General features: G+C 33.5%; 2 protein-coding genes across 2 annotated transcripts; both read left to right on the plus strand.

The window, feature by feature from the left end:
* Positions 1–351: 351 nt before the first annotated feature.
* On the plus strand, positions 352–14,142 carry LOC25496505 (uncharacterized). The gene is made up of 8 exons (XM_013596882.3): positions 352–813; positions 3,566–3,660; positions 4,325–4,404; positions 4,626–4,667; positions 4,750–4,877; positions 5,519–5,699; positions 9,433–9,611; positions 13,288–14,142. The coding sequence occupies exons 1-8, from the start codon at positions 428–430 to the stop codon at positions 13,718–13,720; spliced, it is 1,524 nt and encodes a 507-aa protein (XP_013452336.1). The 5' UTR covers positions 352–427; the 3' UTR covers positions 13,721–14,142.
* A 2,007-nt stretch (positions 14,143–16,149) lies between these two features.
* LOC120580911 (uncharacterized) lies at positions 16,150–17,246 on the plus strand. Its single transcript, XM_039835156.1, has 2 exons — positions 16,150–16,238; positions 16,330–17,246. The coding sequence occupies exons 1-2, from the start codon at positions 16,167–16,169 to the stop codon at positions 16,840–16,842; spliced, it is 585 nt and encodes a 194-aa protein (XP_039691090.1). The 5' UTR covers positions 16,150–16,166; the 3' UTR covers positions 16,843–17,246.
* Positions 17,247–23,116: the final 5,870 nt, after the last annotated feature.

Here is a 23,116-nt window from a genome sequence, read left to right on the forward strand (position 1 = left end):
GTTTTGGTCCCTTAACTATTAAAAGTTTCGTTTTGGTCCCTTAACTTATTTTTTGGTTTCATTTTGGTCCCTTAACTCTTCCTCCGTCAACCACTTTGGTCCTTTATGTTAGGATGAATGTATTAGAGTTAAGGACCAAAACGAAATCAAAAAATAAGTTAAGTGACCAAAACGAAACCAAAAAATAAGTTAAGGGACCAAAACGAAACTTTTAATAGTTAAGAGACCAAAACAAAACCAAAAAATAAATTAAGAGACCAAAACGAAACTTTTAATAGTTAAGGGACCAAAACGAAACTAAAAAATAAATTAAGGGACCAAAAGAGTAATTAAGCCTAAAATAAATTATTTTCGAACAGTTCAAAACAACACAGTAACCAAACACTCAATCAACAAAATCCCTTACCCAAAAACTCAAATCCGGTGCATGGCTCAACCGTCTTCACCACACCGCCGCCGTAACCACCACAACCACCTCTCCACCTTTCTACACTCCACCGCTTCAAATTTCATCTCTCTCTTCAATCCTCATCCTCCTCCCCCTCTACCTTCATCTACACCTCAACTACCTTCCGCAATTTCGCTCCCTCTCTTCCTCCCACCACCTCTCTCCACCGTAACTCTCTCCTCCACCACCGAGTCAACTCGCTCTTCCCCCAAATCGGTCCGAGTATCGCGGCTCAATGGAAAAAACATCACCGGTGGCAGTGGTGGTCCGGCTTTTGTTGGTCAGGTTTTCAGTATGTGTGACCTCTCTGGAACTGGTCTTATGGCTGTTTCTACTCACTTTGATATTCCTTTCATCACTAAAAGGTTCTTTCAAATTTTCGCAATTTTTCGTGTTTTTTCAATTTAGCTTTGAAATTCAAAATTGAAGATTGTGTTTTATTTTCTAAGCTGTTGTTCAAATTTTACTTATATTAGTATATTAATGCTTAGAAAATTGTGTTTTATTTGTATTAGTTATTCGAAATTGTGTTTTATTTGTAAGCTGATGTTATCTATGAGATTGTGAATATTACCAATTTACGAAAAAGTCTCTGCTCTATCGAATTTTACTCGTATTAGTATATTAATGCTTCGAAGATTGTGTTTTATTTATATTAGTTCTTCGAATATTTGTATTAGTGTTTCGAAGATTGTGTTTTATTTGTAAGCTGATGTTATCTATGAGATTATGAATATTTTGAAAAGGTCTCGGACTCTGTCGAATTTTACTCGTATTAGTATATCAGTGCTTTGAAGATTGTGTTTTATTCGTAAGCTGTTGTTATTGTTGTCAAATTTAATAATTTGAGCAAAGTATTGAATTCCTATGCGCGGGCAAATAGCTCCCTGAGATTATAAATATTTTACGCAAAGGTCTCTGACTCTGTCAAATTTTACTTGTATTAGTATATTAGTGCTTGAAAGATTGTGTTTTATTGGTAATTCGTACGCTGTTGTTATTGTTGTCAAATTTAATTAGAGCAAACAATTGAATTTGTAGACGCAGGCAAATAGGTCCCTGAGATTATAAATATTTTACGTAAAGGTCTCTGACTCTGTTGAATTTACTCATATTAGTATATTAGTGCTCCGAAGATTGTGTTTCATTCGTAATTCGTACGCTGTTGTTATTGTTGTCAAATTTAATTAGAGTAAACCACCAAATTTGGAGGCGCGCGCAAATAGGTCTTTGGGATCATAATATTTTTCTCAAAGGTCTGACTCTGTCAAATTTCACTCATATTAGCTTGTCTTTCTAATAGTTAGGGACCAAATTTGATGGTAAAGTTAGGAACTATATTGACGATGAGTGGTTAAATTGACAATACCATAGGTTTGAAATAGATATTGAAGATTGTGTTTTATTGTTAAGCTGTTGTTATCTTCAGCAAATATGTCATAAAAGGTCTGTGTAAGCGTAACTCGCTGTCGCATTGGTCTTGAATATTAAATTAATTTCAAAATACTGAGTGTCAAAACCACCAAATTTGTTCCTGACTTTGTAGGACAATCTCAAACACGTCTCTGATATTATGATTATTTTAAAAAGTCCATCACTCTGTCAAATTTTACTGTTAGGGACTAAATTGACAGTAAGTGGTTAGACATATTATGAACCAAATTGACAGTAAATTGTTAAAATATGGGGACCTGATTGATAGTAAGTGGTTAAATATAAGGACGAACTTGACAATTTAATAGAGTCATTGAACTTTTTTAAAATATCCATAATCTCAGGTACCTATTTGAGAGCACCTTATAAAATCATGGACTAATTTGGTGGTTTACTCCAAATTAAATCAGAGGGAAAACCACCATTTTGGTCCCTGAATGTATCGAAATTGCAAAAACATCTACAAGTGGTCTTTTATTAATCATTTTGGTCCTCAAATATTTTTTAGGTAATCAATTTAGTTACCGAATCTGTTTTTCGTTGGTCAATTTAGTCCATAAATTACTAATAGAAGAAGGTACTGGGTATGTGTTTGCCACTTCAATAAATTTAGGGAGTATTGTGACAGCGCCTCACACATTCAAGACCAAAATGGTTGTTTTCCCTTAAATTAAGATTGGTTGTAACTTTTTTGTTGCTGTCACTTTTGTTTTTAATTGGTGAATACGATGATGAGCTCAATTAGTTTATTGCTTAGTCATGTGAAAATTTGTTTGTGGAAGGAATCCACTTTGGATTGGGTAATGCTATTTGGACAACAATTTTGGATTAGCTTTTAGTTCATTGTAGCTTCTCAATTATAATAAATATATGGTTTTTACTCAAAGGAAAGAAGTGTTGTTGAATAGCGGTTATTGCTATAGCACCTTGGAGTAGCGGAATTTGAAAAAAAAAAACACTATTGTTTTGTGATACACGATTTAGTACGAAGTGTTGTCGTATTATGGCTATAATACAGAGAAATTTGAACAAATTGCTATTTTCCGTGATCAGTGATTGACAAACAATGCAGAAAAGTTGTTATAAGTTTATAGGTATTTACCAAGAGGTTAAATGAGCGAGTTTGAAAAAAAGAGGTAGATGATTTCAACTCATGTGAGAAGTTGTTATTTAAAGCTGACAGTTATTGCAAGATTCTTTTAATATTTTTTACTATAAGTGTTTCTTGAGAAGTTTATCCAAACCGGTACTGAAACGAAAAAAAATTCCCGGGTCGCTTAATGACAGAATATAGGAAGGTGTCTGTTATGGAGGTGTGATACCCGGTGTTTTTAGAGTTCTCGTGTCTGTTTTGAGGACAATTGAATAGTCCTGCATTCATATGCAAATGCGAGCTAGTCTTTTGTTTCTTTTAGCATTCTAGGCATCCAATACAGATGTTAAGAGTAAGGGTAATCTCATTTCTCATACCGATGTAACAAACACATGACATCTTGCTTAGGAAATCCAAATGCTTGGGAGTTGTGCAACATTGATAATGGATTTATGACCATTGAAAGGAGTTTAGGGATTGAAATTGTGGCCAGTGTTTGTTTAAAACCTCAATGAAGTAATGATTAAGCTGTTATTGTCCATCATTTTCTGAAAGCATAATTTGTTTCCCCTTTTATCTGTTTTCTGCAGAACCCCAGAGTGGCTGAAAAAAATGTTTGCAGCAATCACCAAGAGTGAGAGGAATGGCCCTGTATTTCGTTTTTTTATTGATCTAGGAGATGCAGGTTAGCTCATCGATACTCCCTCTTTTTACAGTCCCTTCATCTGCTTGTAACATTACTGAATGATTTATGTCTTATCATATTTTTCATAGTTTTTCCTTTAACTTGATCAATCTATGGTTGCGATGTTATATAATTTGCAACCTAGGCTAGCTTATTTCCTGTTTACTATAGCTTAACTCTAATATATTTAGCTGCTAGACAAATGCTATGCTAATTAGCTTCTTTGAAGTTAAGAAACAGACTTTTATTTTGTGAAATGGAACATTTTAACAAGCTGATGATTAGTTGTTAATCACTCGTCTTTTCTTATTTGTTTGGGTGATGGATGGGAGGGGGTTCGACTTTAATATTTTATTAATTTTTTTAAAATAGAAAATGAAATTTCATGAGTGAATTGAGGAAACTGAAGCTAAAAGAATGTAGCTGCACAATGCAAATTAGTGACTGACTGTGACCGAACCTCATCCTTGAATTACACGTTTCTGACCTACTGTGACTGAATCTGATCCTTGCATTGCATTACACATTTGTGCTGTTAACATTATATGCTTGCATTCCTCTTTTCCTTGAATTACTCTCCTTTGATCGCATATTTTGATTAGTGTTGATCTTTGATTTGCAATTAACACCAAGTACTAACCTTTTTGAATTTTAATTGTCTTAGTTTCATATGTAAAAAAACTGAATATTCCAAGTGGCGTGGTGGGTGCCTGCCGTCTTGATTTAGCTTATGAACATTTCAAGGTATTGTTGACTTTTTCAATTGCTATTTGGGCTGTAGTTGTGCTGGCTTCATTTAGTCACTTACATAAGATCCATTATTGATTTGGTTGCTTAGAAAAACATAGTGATGCATATTGCATGTAGATGTTTGTCCAAATTATGAAATTCAATATGTTAATATTCTTTTATTGCTTCAATATCTTTTGTTTGATTTATGATGTTGCTTGCTACGTACCATGCAGGAAAAGCCTCACCTGTTCCAATTTGTTCCCAACGAGAAGCAGGTATAATTTTTCTTTCATTGTTGCACATATTTTAATTTTATTTGAATATGATCTTTAAGTATGACAAATATTTTTCCTTCAGGTCAAGGCAGCTAATAAACTTCTGAAGACAATCCCACACAGTGGTTTTGGGAAAAAGGTTGATGGGGTGCCTGTGTTTAGTGCTCACAACTTGGATATTGCAATAGCAACTACAGATGGTATTAAATGGTACATGTTGCTCATCTTCCTTATTTTGTGTGAATTCATGTCATTGTCAGAGAGCTTCAAGGTCGGAAAACTTGTTCCCTCAAATTTTCAATATAGCAAAATAGTCCATGAGATTGAAGATTATCAGTCAATTTATTTCTTTTGTTAATTGGTTCAATCAATTATGAAATTATGCTCCACTTGAGCACGCCCTAAATAACGTCTCAATTCAGCAATTCCGTCCCTTTTAGATGACAAAAGGATTAAATTGGTTGACAAGCTTCAATTTGAGGGACCAACTTTCCATTTCGTAAATTTAAATGAATAAATTGCCTGATCCTACAATTTTGTTTATCAAAATGGTGATTCCATCTTATTATATCTCATAATTTGAAAGGACAAGCTCAAACACTATTATTTAGACTAATCTTAATAAACCGATAATAAAAAAATGGAAATAAAACGTAGTTCCAAAGAATGACTTGTTATCATGGTGATATGCAGTGAAAAGAAAAAATTAAATATTATATCCTAAAATAGTGTTACTTATGCATTTAGGACATATTTCACTGATATAGCCGACCCTTTAGAGCAATGAGAAATGTAATATTTTCTACCAAAGCTACAACTGATATGCCCACGTTATTGTTTGTTTCGAATAGGTATACTCCCTACTTTTTTGATAAAAACATGCTTGATAACATTCTTGAAGAAGCTGTTGATCAACATTTCCATACATTAATCCAAACTCGGCACATTCAGCGGCGGCGAGATGTAGTTGATGACAACCTGGCAGCAGAAGTGGTTGAGGAAATTGGAGATAGTTTAGGGGAGCCTCCAGAGGTATGACTAGTTTAATGAACATTTTATTTTGTTTAATTAAGTACAAGGCTGAGGACAAAAAATTTCAATGCAGTGAATAAGAATCTGATATAGAATAGAATACAGTTTTCAAGCTGAACCTTTCATACCGATTGATTAATTTAGTATTTGTTTGAAGTTCAAGTAAGTGATGATGATGTTTGTTATTGAAAATAATGTTATCAAGATCAAGATCATACCTGGGATGGGGGGTTGCAACATCATAAAATATAGGAATGTAACAAGGACCATAAGATCCTTCCAAAATAAAAAATTCTACTAATACATATGTTGAAAATTCCGCCTTAATTGCGATCAGCCCCTAGTCGCCTTAATTGCGACCTTTGGTTAGCCTTCATTGCAGCCTCCAACACCTTCATTGTGTTGGCTTTGAGGGGGTGGAATTAGTCCCACATCGGATAGATAACACTCTTGAGAAGAGTTTATAAAGATGAGGCACTCCTCACCTTACAAGCCGGTTTTGTAAGGATGAGTTAGTCCCCAAATTTCAACAACATATATACGTTGCGTGTGTGTGTAGAGAATATGAAAAAAGGAGGAATATCTAGTGAGAAAAGCTTTTTTATGTCAGAGTGGGAGGAACTCTTCTTGCTCTTCGCCTTTAAAACCCAAGATGAACCTGAAAGCTTCTGTTTAACAGTCACACGACTTTACCCCTCAAATCAATAAAAGTTTCCAGACCACTTTTTCATTGGTAACAAACACAGTCCCACTCACCACCATGGATTGTATGACCTGCCACCGCCACCATTGACATTGCTGAATAAAAATAAACACTGCTAGATTAAACCAGTATCGTAGCAATGTGTTATTCGAAACCCATATAAACATGAAGGTTACTGGATCGAAATCAGAGTTGCCATCATTTCTGGATTAAAGTGATCCTCGCTGGAGGTGAATCAAAACCAACAAAAACCAGGGAAAGACTTGTAGAAATCTAGATCCAGCAAAACCAATATTGCCTAAATTAATTAACAATTTGTATTTCACAAATCAGGATCTATTTCATAAGATCTATAAAGAATTATTAATATTTCATGAATCGAAAGGAACGGGACTCTGGCTTCGTAGCTGCATGTTGGAAATTAGTGTAACTGTACGTGAAAAACTTTTAGTGACAATGGCAGAAAAGTCATGTTCAGGTTTAGGAAATTTTTGAGATGAACAACAAACAAGAAAAGGCACGTGATATTTTGATTTTAGAATCCTAAACTCGGCCATTTGTTTTGACCTAATAGCTTAAAATGACTTCTATCACACACATGAAATAACATTTCTCACTAAATATACCCCCAAGAAAAATAACTAATAACTAATAACATTATTAAATCAAGAACTTAAATCAGAACTTTCAGAATTCAGAACCAAAACATATTGAGTAAACGATAAAACCATCACATCCAAGATAAGTTGTAATTAGTCATGTAAGACCCAAGTCTAACTAATAACTATGACCGTAACATTCAGCAGCCTCACTACTACCAGCCCCTACCCCACTACATCCAGCTCCGCTATCACCCTACAAAGTATCCTCTTCTGAAGCATTCACTGAGCTATCATCAGTAGCGTGTTTGGCTCTTCCAAGGCTGCTGCCAACACCACGCTTGTATTTGCGCTTACGATGCTTTGCTGAGCTCAAGCTTCAAAACAATGAATAAACAAATATTTGTAAGAAAACAAGTTATAAAGTCCAGTCATTAAGTCTATCCAGTTTCTGACAACAACACTGGTCGACTATGCGTATACCAACTCATTCATATTCATAGCAAACACAACACATACAAAAACGTAAATTGCAATACGTCTTTCATACTCACTCATGATTACATAATCTAAAGAAAAATGCAAACATTGTACAGAAGAACAAGGGATTACCTTTTCTCATAAGCTTCAATAATATCAGCATTGCAAGCTAAACTTTCTGGAGGCTCCCAAGTGTTTGCTGTCTCATCCCATAAGAACCTTCAGTGATAAAAAAACAGAAATAAAATATTATTAAAAAGATCACATTTGGTCCTTTCTCCTTCAATTTTATCACAATCAAGGTATACAAGAAGAACAAAAACAAAAGGGGTACTCACCATTTGACCAAATACTCCACCTTACCCTGTAAAATTGGCACAAAAAAAAAAAAAAAAATTCCATCAGGCAAAAGAAAAAATTGGACAGAAAAATTATTATTGTACTCTTAAGATATAAAAGATAAAAAAAAATAAAAAGAAAATCCCATGATTGAAAAAAGAAGAAAATGAGAAACTTAACCTTGCGGACCCTCTTATTGCGAATAGCTTCGACTTCATAGTAGCCATCACTGAGAGATGGATAATTGACGGCAGGAACATCTTTCGTAGTTGTCGATGTTATCTTACTCATACCTTATTAACCCTTAATGATCAGTGCCGAAAAGACAAGATTAAAAAATGAACGGGAAAAAATGCGGAGATACAGAGACAACATTAAAAGAGCATCGATGTCGTATTCTCCGAGTGAGAAAAAAACACGAAAAGCTGCGTCTGTTTATGACCAAGTGTGTGAAAAGGTGGGTCTGTTTATGGCTGGGTGCGAATCCGAGTTGTAAATAAATCTATTGAAAATCCATCACTCTACATTGTTTTATTTAACGCGCTTTCCCCTTTGGCCAGTTTCTCTTTCCGTGTCCTCCTTTTATTGGCTTTTAATTTTTTCCACATTTATGATTTTATTTACAAAAAAGTGTTACTTTTTTTTTATTATTTTATTTTAAGGATTTTATTCACAGAAAGCTTTGGTTTTCTTTCTTTATATATGCAAACAGCCAAACCCAATATTTGTATTATCATTAATATCAAAGAGTAAATAGGTATAGAATTTTTATAAGTACTTTTCCTATAAAAAAAGAGATCGTGTTTTCAACTATAACAAGTATTTTTTAATTTTTCCACTTATTTTAAATAGAAATATTAAGTTTTCTTTTAGTGCATACAAAATGTGTAAAAAACCTGTAAAGAACATTAAATCAAAATTAAAAGTGAAGTATCATAACCATGACATCCAAAACAAATCATAGTTACTCAGATACATAACATAGGATCCATATTTAACTAAAATGATAACCATCACCATAACATTCAGCAGCCTCACTATCACCTGCCCCTGCGGTCCATCTCCACTATCACCTTCTGCAGAAGCCATTTCCAGTGATTTTGAATGTGGATCAAACAATGACTGCTCATAAAAGAGAGGGTTTATGTGAAGACATGAGATGAGCAGAGAGGATCGAAACTCGAGAGATAGGGTAAGATGTGTGAAACCAAAAAGATGAGTAGAGAGGGTCAAGAGACTCAAGTCGAGGGAGATGGGTGTTATTTTTGGGAATTTTAGGGGATCCCCGACTCGGAAATGCACAGTTTTGGGATCATCAGACAATCTTTACGATCTTTCTTGCGATGATCTTACCAATTTGCGAATCACATGTGATCCAACTCATACAGAGGATTGAAGATTGTGAGATCATGCGATCTTACGTTTCGGATCTCGATCTTGATAAAAATTGAAAAAGCATAGCATGGGATGCCTACTATAACTTGTTCTTGAAGATAAAAAAGAAGCGTTGCATTTTTTCATAGGGATTAATTCTCGAGGTATACATATTATTATTAATACCCATATTTATTTCTCTCGAATAACTGTTTAGTTTCTTCATTTTTCCTGACAGGTTCAAGAGGTGCTTGATGAAATGGGCCATCCGAGTATACCACTCAGTGTTATTTCTAAAGCTGCAGAACTCCAGTTTCATTATACTGTTGACAAAGTACTCTTAGGTAATAGGTGGTTGCGGAAAGCGACAGGCATACAACCGAAATTTCCATATATGGTTGACTCATTTGAAAGAAGGTATTTTTTCTGTTTACAATTTGTGGAATTTTCACTCGTGCTATTCTTTGTCAAGAGGTTTCCTAGTCATGTTTATTATATCTGTATAAAAGAACAAATAGTGGCAATTGGTTCCCAAGAATAAATAATTGTTATACTAATCTTGATTACTTGTATTTCATATTTAACTTCTTTAGCTTACTACAGCATCAAAGTTCCTTGTAGTGGGATTAGTTAGGTCCAGCATTAATTAGGGAAACTAAGACCTTTATATTCTCTTTGAGATCAATATATTTTGTTGTTCTTATCGTGCGTGCATCGACACATGTCAATGATTTTTTGGTTATGCTTCTCTTTTCTATCTGTCTAACAGTATCTAGAGTTTAAAGTGGCAACCCAAACTGTGGCTACTTGGTGTGCTCATGAGTGTTTTTTGTCCCCAGCCATATGCGTTCTCAGGTATTGGCATTTCTATACAGTTACACTCGGCGACCTTTCTGGTAGGTGACTCCGTTACTATACCCACGTTCTTTTGCTCAGTCGTCCGTCTAAGATTCCACCCCAAAGGTGCTTTCATGAGCCCTTATCTGTGTTCCCCACATCATTGTTGTTGGCATGTAATAGTCCATTCGGTTGTCTTTCCATCTGGCAGATATGCTGTCAGATCTTTCTATTTTTTCCATTGTCCTGATTTGGTCATATGCTCCTGTCATGTCCTGTGTTGACAGTTGCACGTCATTCTTGTGCGTTTCCAGCCTTTGCTATCTAACTTGAAGGATTGTAGTTGTCAATTGATAAAACCCAGAAATTCAAAGGTAGCACTGTATTATTTAACTGGAAAATGGTGAGCTCAAAGCTCTTACAATGATGAAAACAGAAAATTGAAAGGATAAACCAGAGGGAAGAGAACTCCTACCAGAGCTAGGCTCCTAGACCAGAGACTTATCTCCTAAACAACTCTTAACAAACTTCCTTAACGATTCACCCTCTAGGCTTCCGTCTCTTTTTTAACTGAAATTGTCTTCTTAATGACTAGCCCTCTAGGATTCCTTCTCTTTAATAACTGAAATTCTTCCTAGATTCCAGTGAATATCCTAACTGTAACCGCTTGTATTCCCAGAACTTCTACACGAATTGGAACTCAGGGTTCTATCATCAATGGTGATTCAAATGCTCCCAGTGACTCTAAAGTTTGAGGCCCTTGTTTTCAATAGTTATTGGTTATCTATCCACCAACAAATCGATTTATCTATGACACTGTCGTTTGTATTGTCGAATTGCTTCTCCGCAAACAAGGGTGCAAAGACAAACTGCCCACCAAATCTTCATGTTCTTGAAGTTGAATGATCTTGGTTGGAAAGCCCGATTCTTGAGGGAGGAAATGTGTAGTGTGTACCCATATGGATTACCCAAATTTTAAATTTTAAAAAATTGATGGTATTTAGTTGGTATATCGGTAATATCCATGAGCATCAAACGAGTTCTTGTACGGGTATTACTTAAAATTTGAAGTATCCATACTTCATAGCTTTATTTTGGAATTCAGAACTATGTTCTCAATGAAGTATTTCAGATTATTTGGCCATTTTTCTAGGGTTAAATATGTTTTTGGTCCCTATAAATATGTCAACTTTTCGTTTTAGTCCCTCTAAAATATTTCTTCATCTTTTAGTCCCTCAAAAATATGCCATTTTCACTTTTGGTCCCTCTTTTAAAGTAAACTCATATGTAGAATTCATATTTTTGAATAAAATGTTGCAGAAAAATTCATAATATTATAAGAATCTCTCCCAAAAAAAAATTTAATTTTTTTAAGAAAACATGAATTTAATATGAATTTTTATATTTTTTAAGGTTAAAAATTCATATTTAATTTGTGTTTTGTTAAAAAAAAAAATTGTGATTTTTTTTTTTTACAATATTCTACACATTTCTGCACAATTTCATTAAAAAATACAAAAATTAACTTAAAAATCGGGACCAGTGATTGAAAATTTTATACGGACTACAAGTTGAAGGAAAATTTTAGAGGGACTTAAACGAAAAGTTGGTATATTTATAGGGACCAAAAACATATTTAAACCCAATAATAAGGTTATCTGGGCAATAGAAGCTGAGTACAAGGGGTATATTTCAACCTAATAATAAGGTTATCTGGGCATTTGTACAGATGTTATTTAATAATGATCATTTACTTATATTTTCAATAACTTATTTGTCGTTAAAATAAGGAAGCATAATAAGTCTCTATTAGTTTTTGATTCGTGTAAAATTTTATAAACTTGATCTACATTATAAGAACTATCAGTTCAAAAGTTTGGAATAATTAATTTCACATTCTAGAATATGTTACAAAAAGTTATTAATTACTATCAGTGTTGTCGATGGTGGAGGGCCTAAAATCCACTATGTAAACATACCATTGTGGCCTATGGCACTGCCATGGCAGCCATCCCTTCACAAGTTGCCTATGGCGGTTGTCAAAAAGTCCGCTACGGCATTCTGCATAGACTGCCGTTTATCAACATTGATTTCGTGTAAGTATTAAATTTTGACATCTAGTGTCAGTTGATCTTGTCCAATATCCCTCCAAAAAGTAGATAGATTAAATTCAGAAAATCCAGTTCCTGTCTTTCTGAGTGAGCCCATGATTTTCATTGTTCCTCAAAAGGTTGATGACCCTTTGTACTCATTTGTTGAAGGTCTTCGCATGATTTTAATGAATTGTTGAATCCAAGAAAAGCTCTGTGAAGGAACTTGTCCGATGCTTGATGCAAGAAGATATTTCTCCCACCCTCCCCTCCTCTAATTAAATCAAATCCCTTTCCCTTTGCTCGTCTTTTGTTTAAAATCCCTGTCTTGTATTGACTTTTATACACTGGTTCCTTCGTATGGTTTAACGCTGGCGTGCTATGTTGGTTAGATTTTGGGTTCTCTAATTATTCCTACTCTAGCTACAGCTTAGTCTAATGTGCTTTATGTAAGTCAAATAAGTAATTTTAACCTTGTTTAATACTATGGTTCATTGTCCAAAAGATTGATTAGGTTCAGGTTCATTCTATATTTGTGAATTAGAGAAGTTAGGTCTTGTGCATTCATTGTTTAATTAATAATATATACATTATGTTGTTTGCAGCACATCATGATACGGTTTTCTGCATATGCTTCTATTCTCTTTCAATGACTTGAATATAATTTATAATTGCTCTTATGAAAAGTGTAATTTGATTCAAATTTTGACTAACTCTTTTGGGATGTTGAGCACCTCGTCTAAACAGACTTGTTGTGCTAACCACAAAGAGCTACTCTTTTTATATTTGAAAGAAGCATTTCTTAGAAATATACAGATGCAGAACGAACAAGATTGGAGAGAGTGAAAATGGAAATTTTAGGCTGTTTGGTTGAGAAATTAGTGTTTTCATTTTCTATTTTCAGAGATTTGTGAAGAAAACGATGAAAACATCTATTTATTAATTTCACTTTTTTTCTGTAGAAATCTTCAAACACATGCACAAATAAAGATGATACTTTTGTAATTACTAGGAAAAACAGGAAACGAATACATGAGGCAGTTTCTCAAGCTAATTTGATTAACAGGAATGTTTTTGTTTCTATTTTTTTTTCACTAATTATTACAAGGACACTATCTGATTCAATGTTCTGTTTTCTCTTTGCAACACTTTTTGTTATCATGCAGAAGTGAAGCATCTTTTCTGAGAATTACAGAATCAAGCAGCTGCCCTAAAGAAACTGGTTGTACAGACTCTTCTGAATATAATTTGGATGACATCACTGAAGCAAGCACAAAACATTCACATGAAAAAGCAGGGTTATCAAGAAAAGGTGTAAATAAAGAAGATTTGAAACAAAATACCTTTCTTCCAAAAATCACAATGGTTGGTCTCTCTACTGAAGAAGCAGGCCAAATGAGCAAGGCTAGTTTGAAAAAAACAATGGATGATTTGACAAAAGAGTTGGAGAAGACAGAAGCAGACAATGTGACTGTTGGTGGTAGTAATGAGTATAAATTAGAAGATCGGGACCCACTATTCGTAGCTAATGTGGGTGATTATTATTCTAGTGTTGGAAGGACGGGAAGTCCTCGTTGGATTCGAGGAGGATCAAACTAAAACTTGCATGATGACCGTTTCTCATTTTGGTCGAAAACTCAGGAGCTACACATTGGATTTTTTAAGGAGGGTCTAACTAAAACCTTTTTGTTATCAAGAGTATTTCATTTGGAGTTTTGGATATTTATTGGTGTCTCCAAATAAGATTGGAAAATCAGGTTGCTGTTTAACAAAGTTAAAATTTTGGAGCTGGAAATAATCTAGTCTAAGCCTTTGGGGTGTATACTAAAGTTGGATGATTATGCTTGAGATTATGTCTGATCAGAATGTTGTACATCATTATCTATGTAATTTAGCAATGTTTTCCCATTTTTCTGACTTTCTGGGATGTTGAATAAATCTTGTATTACATAGTAACTAGCTAGAAACTATATACATACTTGGTTCTGTGAAAATAAAGAAAGCGTTGTCCATCATACTAATCTGAAGGGAACAAATGACTCACCTATATCAGTGGTGTTTATGACAACAATGTATTATTACAAATTACATTAGACATAGTTTTTAGTTTTTTTTTTTTTATATATATTTTTTTTATATAAATCAAAGGTGCATAAGTCCTCACAATTATCTGCATCAGCTCAAAGGAATACATTACTAAAAATGCTTCTATTATTTTAATTTCGAAATATATTTTTTATTTTTAAAATAATAAAATTATAAAATCTAGTGATGAGGGAGTATGATAAGGATGTGTTTTTGGTTTGATCTAATGGTCAAAAACTAACTTTCTCATGGTGGGAAAAAAGTAGCTTTCCCATGCTAAAGCTCACCCTAAAAGCTGCATTATCAACATCTTCAACACAAGGTGGCATTTAGTATAGGAAAATGAAGTTTTTTTCCACCATGGGAAAGTGGGCCTATTAAAGACAGCTGCCTGTTTCAACCTGATACAATTTAAAAAATAAATATTTCCTTTACTTATTTTATTCAATTATGTGTTTGCTATTTTACCCCCTTACTTTACTGCAACAAAAAAGGATTCAGACTCTGCCTTTGTTACTCTTCATCTATCAAAAAAAAGAAGATTTCTATCCTCCATATCGTGAATGATGAGTATGACCCATTTCATAATTTTTCTCATAGCTCAAGATTAACCCAACTCTTTGCATAACAATGAGTATTATCAAAATGATAGAAAGCATTAGTACGTTGTGTCTTGTGCTCCATGATCTCGACAATTAAATAAACAAAAACCGTTGTTGTTTGTGAGTGTTACTTGTTCCAAACAATCACAATGAAGAGAAAATTAAAGGCATTGGTGTTAGCGGTGGTGCGTCAATGCAGAGGTTGAAGCATGCAAGGTGGAAGACAGTGCAAAAATGGATATAGTGCTGCCAGACTATAATAAAGCTACTGTTCCAAAAAGTAAGCAACAGGTTGCAGGTAATAACATTGAGTGGATCTGAACCATTCATTTAAAATAATAATATATCAATGGTAGAAAATGGAACTTTGTCATGGTGGGAAAGTCTTCCTCTTACCCACCCTAAATGGCACCTCAACACAACCATTCCACTCTTCAAAGGATATAATTTTTTTGAAAAGTAACATATATAATCGGTGGCATTTTGGGTGGGTAGGAGGAATACTTTCCAACCATGGGAAAGTTCACTTGTAGTGGACAGGCGGCAGTTATAGCAGGTCATTACTAAAAAAATAATAAAATCAATTAGCTTATTTTAATACATTGCTTCTACACCTCCCATTTGCTTTCTGTTCCTGTTATGCACCCACATTTACTTGGACATTCAATTAACCCTTATACCCTTTTTTTGTCTTTTTTTTTTTTTTTTTTTTTTTTTTTTAAGTTAGCAACTGTGTTTATTTCTTTTGTGGATGTATATGCTTGACAAATTTATTTTCTGTTCTTCGGATCTTAACAAATTTTGTAGATTACTTCAAAATCGCCAATTTACAAACGACGCCGTAAACTGAAAGGTTTGTATCTCCTCCCCATTTATCTTTTTTTCTTCGCACCTTTACAAATTCTGGATTTCTTCAAAATCTCTGCTTAGTAGGATGAGATCTGTTTAGATGTACTTGATATTAAGTTGTGATTAATTTTTTTCTTTTGGCTTTCTGGTTCCGATTCTGGCATATTGGGTTTTTTTTTTTAGTTCAGACAGAAAAGAAAGTAGTGATTAATTTATTTTTCGAAACAAGTAGTGACTACATATAAAATTGATTTTATGATGTTTATGAGTTTGATTTGTTAGTTCTTCATCTGTGTTTTTATTGGTAGTTTTGACCAATTTGACACGAGGCTCTCGAAACTAGGCTAAGTACTTTGGTGTCTATATTACTTTGGTGTCTATATAGTCGTATGTCTAATCTTTTTCTTTGGCATATCTTATGCCGTTATTAAAATTGGGTTAAACATGAATGAATTACTGTTACTGATGGTATATTGATGTATACAAATGTAGGTGTTACCCATTGGAACATGGATATACAAGAAATTCTCAATATATTTAATGCAAAAAATGTATCCCAAGTCAATGAGGATTGTTCTGAGGTATGTTGAATTTTGTATGTTAATTTTGGGATAAGTTGGAATGAGTTTGTATAATTAATAAGTGATTATTTTTTGTATAAATGATGTATAGGGTTTGGGAGGTAATAATCAGTCGGAGAGCGATGATTGTTCATCCGATGAAAACGAAGGTAACACTGAAGCAGAAACTAACAATGAAGGGTATGGATGCAACTTTGATTCTGAAAATGGTATAGAATGTGCTGCTGACATAGAGAAAATTAATTTTAAGGAGACATGTTCGGAAGAAATAATGAGTTACCATTTTCCGAGTCGTGAAGTTGCATTCATGTTTTATAACTGGTATGGTTGTTCACATGGATTTGCCGGTAGAAAGAGCCGGGTTGTTAGGAATGTAAAAGGTGAAATTGTGCAACAAACCTTTCTTTGCGAGAGGAATAGAAATCCTGATGTTCGGAAAAGAGAGCATAAACCTACTAGTCGGTGTGATTGCGAAGCAAAAATTCAAGTACATATTGATTTCGATAGCGGGCGTTGGTACATATCAAATGAATACAATGAGGAAATCTGGCATTCCAACGTCACAGATTTATGGTTATTTTGCTACACAGGCTGGTGGTTTTGAAAATGTGGGCTATACAAGGAGAGACATGTACAATGAGCAATTGAAGGGGACATGAAGCAATAGTTCTGATGTTGATTGTGCAATTGAATTCTTGAAGGCAATGTGTGCTAGGGATGATATGATGTACTGGAGGCACACTGTCAATCAGGATGGAACCCTTTGATACTTGTTTTGGTGTGATGGAATTAGTCGTATGGACTACTCGGTGTTTGGTGATGTTTTGGCCTTTGATGCAACCTATAAAAAAATTAGGTACAATACACCGTTAGTTATTTTTTCTGGCGTAAACCATCATAATCAAAGTGTTATATTTGGTAGTGCAATTGTGGGTGTTGGAACAAAATTTGTTTAGCAATAATAACCCTTAAGAGTTTTGAAGATAACAAAATATTAAAAATTGTCAATTGGAAACGCTAATATTTGTTCAACTTAAATTTGATTCTGAAAGAACAAATAAAGAGAAAGTATATCAACAAAAAGAGAAGCTTCAAGCGTCTGAAGAAAACTGCTCCTGAAGTTTGAAGTGCTCCTGAAGACAAAGTGCTTCTGAAGTGATGACGTCATCAGAAGCAAGTTCATCAGAAGCTGTATATCACCAGAAGCTGCAGTTCATCAGGAGATGGATCTTAAAGCTTCAAAAGCTGTTTCAAGGACTCTAACTCGCCTAGAAATTGCAGAAGACTGGAAAAGTATGGCAACGGCTATTTTGAAATGCATTGGATGCTTATTCTTCAAAGAGCGTTGACATAGTATGTTTGTACGAAGTGTACAACCACTACTTCCACTACTCTGTTTTTGTCTCTGCTACAAGACAAGGATAACAGCTTTGCCTACAACAATGTCTATTCACATTGGGAACACATTTGAAATTGATCCTTCATAGGACAATAACCATATCAGGCAAAAGATCATTGGTGATAGATCAAAAGCTTCAAACGACTCTATTTTGAATGAGAAGACATTTCAACGTCTCTTTCACACCTCTATATAAAGGAGTGAAGACTCAGAGTTACTTAAGAACAATACTACGCATCAGCTAAGCCAAAACTCTGTTGAAATTGCTCTTCACTTCAAAGGTCACTTAGAATTTCTTAACAAAGCTTATATCTTAGGAATTCTAGAGTCTTTAGAGTCTGTATCTGATTTGTATTGTGAACACCACTGGTTGTATATCAAGTGTTCAACCTCAAACATTTTTCATTGTAATTTTGTTTGAATTCAGAAGTCTCTTGCAGTTGTGCTTGAGCAATAGAAGTCTCTTGATTGTGTTCAGGAGCATAGGAAGTCTCTTGCAGTTGTGCTTGAGCAATTTGAAGTCTCATACTAAGTTTAGTAGTGAGCATTTGTAATCAGATATTACATAGTGAACTCCCCTTGGAAGTGCAAGGGGGACATGACTGACTTCCGGTTTGTGGAAGGAACATGTATAAATTGTCAGTGTCTTTCTTCTCTCTTTCTCTCTGTTTTATCCGCTGCATTTAGTTCTGAACATCTCTTCAGAAGTAGAACTCTATCTGCTTCTGACCTGCTTGTTTCAGATAGGAGAAAGAAAAGAAAAAGCTAACACAATTCAAGCCCCCCTTCTTGTGTTTTTCTCACTTTGAGTGGGTGACGAAACTGAAGAAAGTTATTGCTCTGTTAATTTCATTAACTCTTTTTGTAGTTATAATGAAGTAACCAATATGGTATTAGTGTTATCATAATTTCGTTTGAGTTTGTATTAATCATTTAAGAATGAGATTTAATGTATCGTGTTGTTGTTCTTGTTTTTATTTGAGACAATTTGTCACAACTCCATGTTGTTGTCCAATCCATTTAGTTTCTCCATCTTAATGTTGTTGCTTAATCGATTATTATTTTTTGTTGAATCTTATTTTTTTTCGTTGTTTTTTCTGGATTCGTAATATTGATGAGTCATTTATTACCTATTTCTAGATATTATTTAGTTTAGTTTTAATTAGATTTTAGTTTATTTTATATTAATATTATTTCATTTTTAAGATAGTTTACTACAAATTGCATTTTATTATATTTCAGGAATGAATATTGGATGGATTGAGTCTTGGAGCAAAAGAAAGGGACTTGGAGCTGATTCGGTACGAAAATACAAAGATTGGAAGACAAAACATGTCTCCCCTAAAGTCAGAAGCTTGGCACGGCCTGTGCTAGCATTGGCACGGCCGTGCCACCCTCCAGAGTGTCTTTTGCTGCTTTTGCTTAGATTTTAAGCTACTCTATTTTTAGCCCGAATGTAATTGCTTAGATTTTAAGCTACTCTATTTTTAGCCCGAATGTAATTGCTTAGATTTTAAGTCAAATGTATGCTATAAATAGAGTTGCCATCCATCACAAATATTCATCTTTTCTCGGAATGCAATATGTGACAATTGTCTTTCTAATAAAAGTTCACCTTTACTTTCTTGTTATTTACTTTTATGTTTTCTCTCTTCTTCTCTATGTCTACAATGAACGTTAGTGAGTAGACTTCTCTTTGTATTGGGATTGTTGGATAAGTCTAAATGACATAATCCTAATCAAACCAAGCTCTAAGCCTTAATCTTATGTAACCCTAATTCCTTATCTAAATTCACCGCTTTAACATGGATCAACCATTATCAAACTGTGGAAACGAAAGTGGAGGGTTTGATAATTGTTTATCCATCATCTCAAATATCAATTCATAAAACGAAAGTGGAGCTTTGATATTCGAACAAGTGAATTTAGACAAAGATTGTAAAGGCAGCGAAATAGTCTTTACAATCTTTGAGACATATAGTTTTGATCTTCAAGGGAACTAATAATGATCAAGTCAGTGAAATAGGCTTGGTTGTTAGAGGAACCAAAATCTAATAGTAATCAAGTCAGCGAAATAGGCTTGGTTGCTAGAGGAACAAAAGAGAAACTGTCTTGAGAAATTAGGTCTAACATAAGGTTATAAGTTTAATAGTTTGGTTTGTGAAGGACTTGTCATTAGGATGAACCAATAATTCCAAGGCTCTTATCTTTTATTATTATTTTCTTTTAAACATACAAAAATACAAAAAATACAACTTTCTACTTTCTATATTTTAATTCTAATCATTGTTAAAAGATAATTGAATTCATAACTCCCTGTCGGAAAGATACTCATCTTTTTATACTACTTCGGTAAGACCGTGCACTTGCGGTTTTATCTCATCAAATATCCAGGCTTTCATGGTGTTCATCAAGTTCATCCATGTTGTTCATCTTCTTCTAATTTACTTTTTAATTTTTTATACAAACATTAAAATATATATTTTAATAATTATAGAAAAAATTATTAAAGAAAAGATCTTGTCAAGATAATTTACGGAAGAAACTTTACGCAAGCTATCATTGTGCAAAGGACATAATCTGACCTTTTCAAAAAATTGTGAATTCCAACACTAAAATGCAATAAAATGTTCAAGTATTCGAAAAATAATTTTCTTTTTAATAAATACTCTCTCCATCCCTCAATAGATGATCTATTTGACAAAATGCATTATTGATTTAACATACTTTGACCATATTTTTCTACTAATTCACAAAGAGAAGTAATATCATGTAAGATGTTGTTAGATTTGTCTCGATGATCATTTTTAAAATATTAAGTTTTCATAATTTTTAGTAGAGAACTGAAGATATCAAAGATAAAATATATGTATTGGTACGTGTATCGGAGTTAACTAAGTCATCTAAAATCGGACGGAGAGAGTATCATTTTTCTAAATACAATAGCCTTTTCATTCCAGACAATTGTTCCATCAATAGCAGAACAACAGTAGTAGGACAAGCTAAAAAGTACTGCACTTTATTTTTTCAAAGACTTTTCAGAACTTTTGACTGTCAAATATCAAACCACTACCACGTTTCGAAAGCACACTAGTAGAAGAAGACACGTGGATCATAGAAAACAAACTAGTTCTACTCTGGTTCGAAACCAAACTAGTGCCAATTTTCAAGCAATGCAGCATTTTAAACTAGTGTCAAATTTCAAATAATTGAGTGAGATACTTGATTAAAATGATTAAGTGTTTCCTCTTTGCATTTTAAAATGAGTATCCCTTTAATAAAAGAATTATTTAAAAAATAGTGTCATTTTCAATTTGCAATACAATTTTTTTTTCCCAAATGTATCTTTCAATTAATACTACACTCACTATTTCTAAAGTATACCTTTTTATTAGTGAAGTAGCAATTCTCTTTCTTTTACTAATTGCATTTCTTAATATATATACATAAATATCTTACATGACATTCATTTTAAACAAACCAATGAGTATTATATACTAATATTAAAAAATTATAAATAATTGATGTGCATGCGTGGAAACCAATTAAATACCAAAAAATAGATGTCTCTATTGTAAATGTTCTTGCTAAACAAAAATAATATTTTTTTTTCAATTTTATCATTCATTATTAATTTAAAAAATGTAATTAACGATGTTTTCAATTATACCAAAAAATAATTGATGTTTGCATTCACAACCTTAACATTGAAAAAATGGATCTCAACTATTAACACTGCATAATCCAATTGCATTTTAAGACTATAAAGAGCTTAACCATTTTTTTTTAAATGAGCCTTTTAATTAACGAAATAAATTTGATTAAGCAAGTAGTTTAAAGAAATTTAGTAAATTAATTAAGGTTGGTTGGTTGGTTGGAAATTATTTATGTAGCCCATTATTAGCAGAAAAATATTTATGGCCCAAAATCAAACACATAAAGCCCATGTTAAGCTCAAATTGAATTATAATAAAAAAGTATTATTTGTGGGGTCTTCATTTTTGTTAAATGTACTGTTCCAAAAAGTTGCCAACAGGTTGCAGGTGATAATATTGAGTGGATCTGAACCATTCATTTAAAATAATAATATATCAATGGTAGAAAATGGAACTTTGTCATGGTGGAATTTAAGATATTAGAAGTTTTATAATTTAAGATACACATTGAAACGGTGGCATTTAAGATACACAAATGAAACTTTTTGTGTACCATACCTCAAATGCAATATAAACCTTTGATTTATAATTTAAAGTTTTAATGATATTAGAAGGATAATTTGTTGTGAGAAGTAGGAGATTCTTTTGCTTTATTCTTGAACGTAGGGGGGACCCACTGGTTTACCCCATCATCAACCCTCTCCCCTTCCATTTCATCTTCCTCGTCCAATTGCACTTGTCTCCAAGAATCATGTCTTCTTCTCTGCAAGAATTATGTCTCTAAGAATTATGTCTTATGAAGATGGTTGGATTTCTATCCAATGTGTTGCTTCCCACAAAACTTTAGGAGCGCACTCATAATCACGCAAAACCAATGACAACAATAACATATGATGAACACATTTATTTTGCTTAATCATCTATGTTTGTTAATCCAAGTGTTGGGCGAAAAAATCCAAAAATAAAGTAGAAAGACCCAAACTTTTTCATGGGGTACATAACAGTGAAAAGCAATTGCCAGATAAATCGAAGAGTTGCAGATGCTTTTCCCATGAAACAAAATTTTCATTCCATGGATGGATGTGAGTGAATTATTTGTCAATAAAATTGCAAAAATATAATAAATTTGTTTGTTATCTAAAATACTAATCGAACAAATAAATTATTTGACAGAAGCAAAGTTGCTTCTATGATTTACAGCATTTACAGAAACAATGGTAAATGGATTGGATTTTCAGAAGGGAAACCTAATGAAATCAGTCTTAAAACATGTTGTGAATGCATCAAGGAAGGATTGAAAACCTTCTTTGTAACTGAAGGTGCTAAGAGTGAAACTGTTGTTCAGTCAGAACCTGAAGCTACTAGCTCCGAGGCTAAGATTACTTCAAAGCCAAAGAACTCTAAGCCAAATGCAATGATAAATTCTGATTCTAAGACTTCAAAGATTAAGACTCTGAAGAGATCAGAACATGTTCCTCAGAGTCTGTTGAAACCAGAAGCTGGTATCTTAAAGTCTAAGTTTCAGAGGAAGAAAGCAGTTGTTGCTACTTGGGAATCAGAACCAAGAGGTATTAAACCTAAGGCAATGAGTAACCATAAGCAATCAAACTCTCAGCACAAGGTACAAGAAGTGAAGAGTAAAACTTCTAGTACTAACCTCAAAGGACCCATAAAACAATGGGTACCTAAATCTGAAAATGTCAATATTGCAGATATGTCTAAGAGCAAAGTAAATAAAAAATCATGGTACCTAGACAGCGGTTGCTCAAGGCATATGACAGAAGAGAAGCCTATGTTCGTCACCCTCACAATGAAAGAAGGAG

This window comes from Medicago truncatula, chromosome 6 (genome assembly GCF_003473485.1).
Source record: "Medicago truncatula cultivar Jemalong A17 chromosome 6, MtrunA17r5.0-ANR, whole genome shotgun sequence".
Taxonomy (NCBI): Eukaryota; Viridiplantae; Streptophyta; class Magnoliopsida; order Fabales; family Fabaceae; genus Medicago; species Medicago truncatula.

Coding starts and splice junctions, on each gene's coding strand:
- LOC25496505 (XM_013596882.3), top strand. CDS start 428: ATGGCTCAACCGTCTTCACCACACCGCCGCCGTAACCACCACAACCAC. Junction 3,661..4,324: donor TATTGATCTAGGAGATGCAG/GTTAGCTCATCG, acceptor TAATTGTCTTAG/TTTCATATGTAAAAAAACTG. Junction 5,700..9,432: donor GTTTAGGGGAGCCTCCAGAG/GTATGACTAGTT, acceptor TTTTCCTGACAG/GTTCAAGAGGTGCTTGATGA.
- LOC120580911 (XM_039835156.1), top strand. CDS start 16,167: ATGGATATACAAGAAATTCTCAATATATTTAATGCAAAAAATGTATCC. Junction 16,239..16,329: donor TCAATGAGGATTGTTCTGAG/GTATGTTGAATT, acceptor AATGATGTATAG/GGTTTGGGAGGTAATAATCA.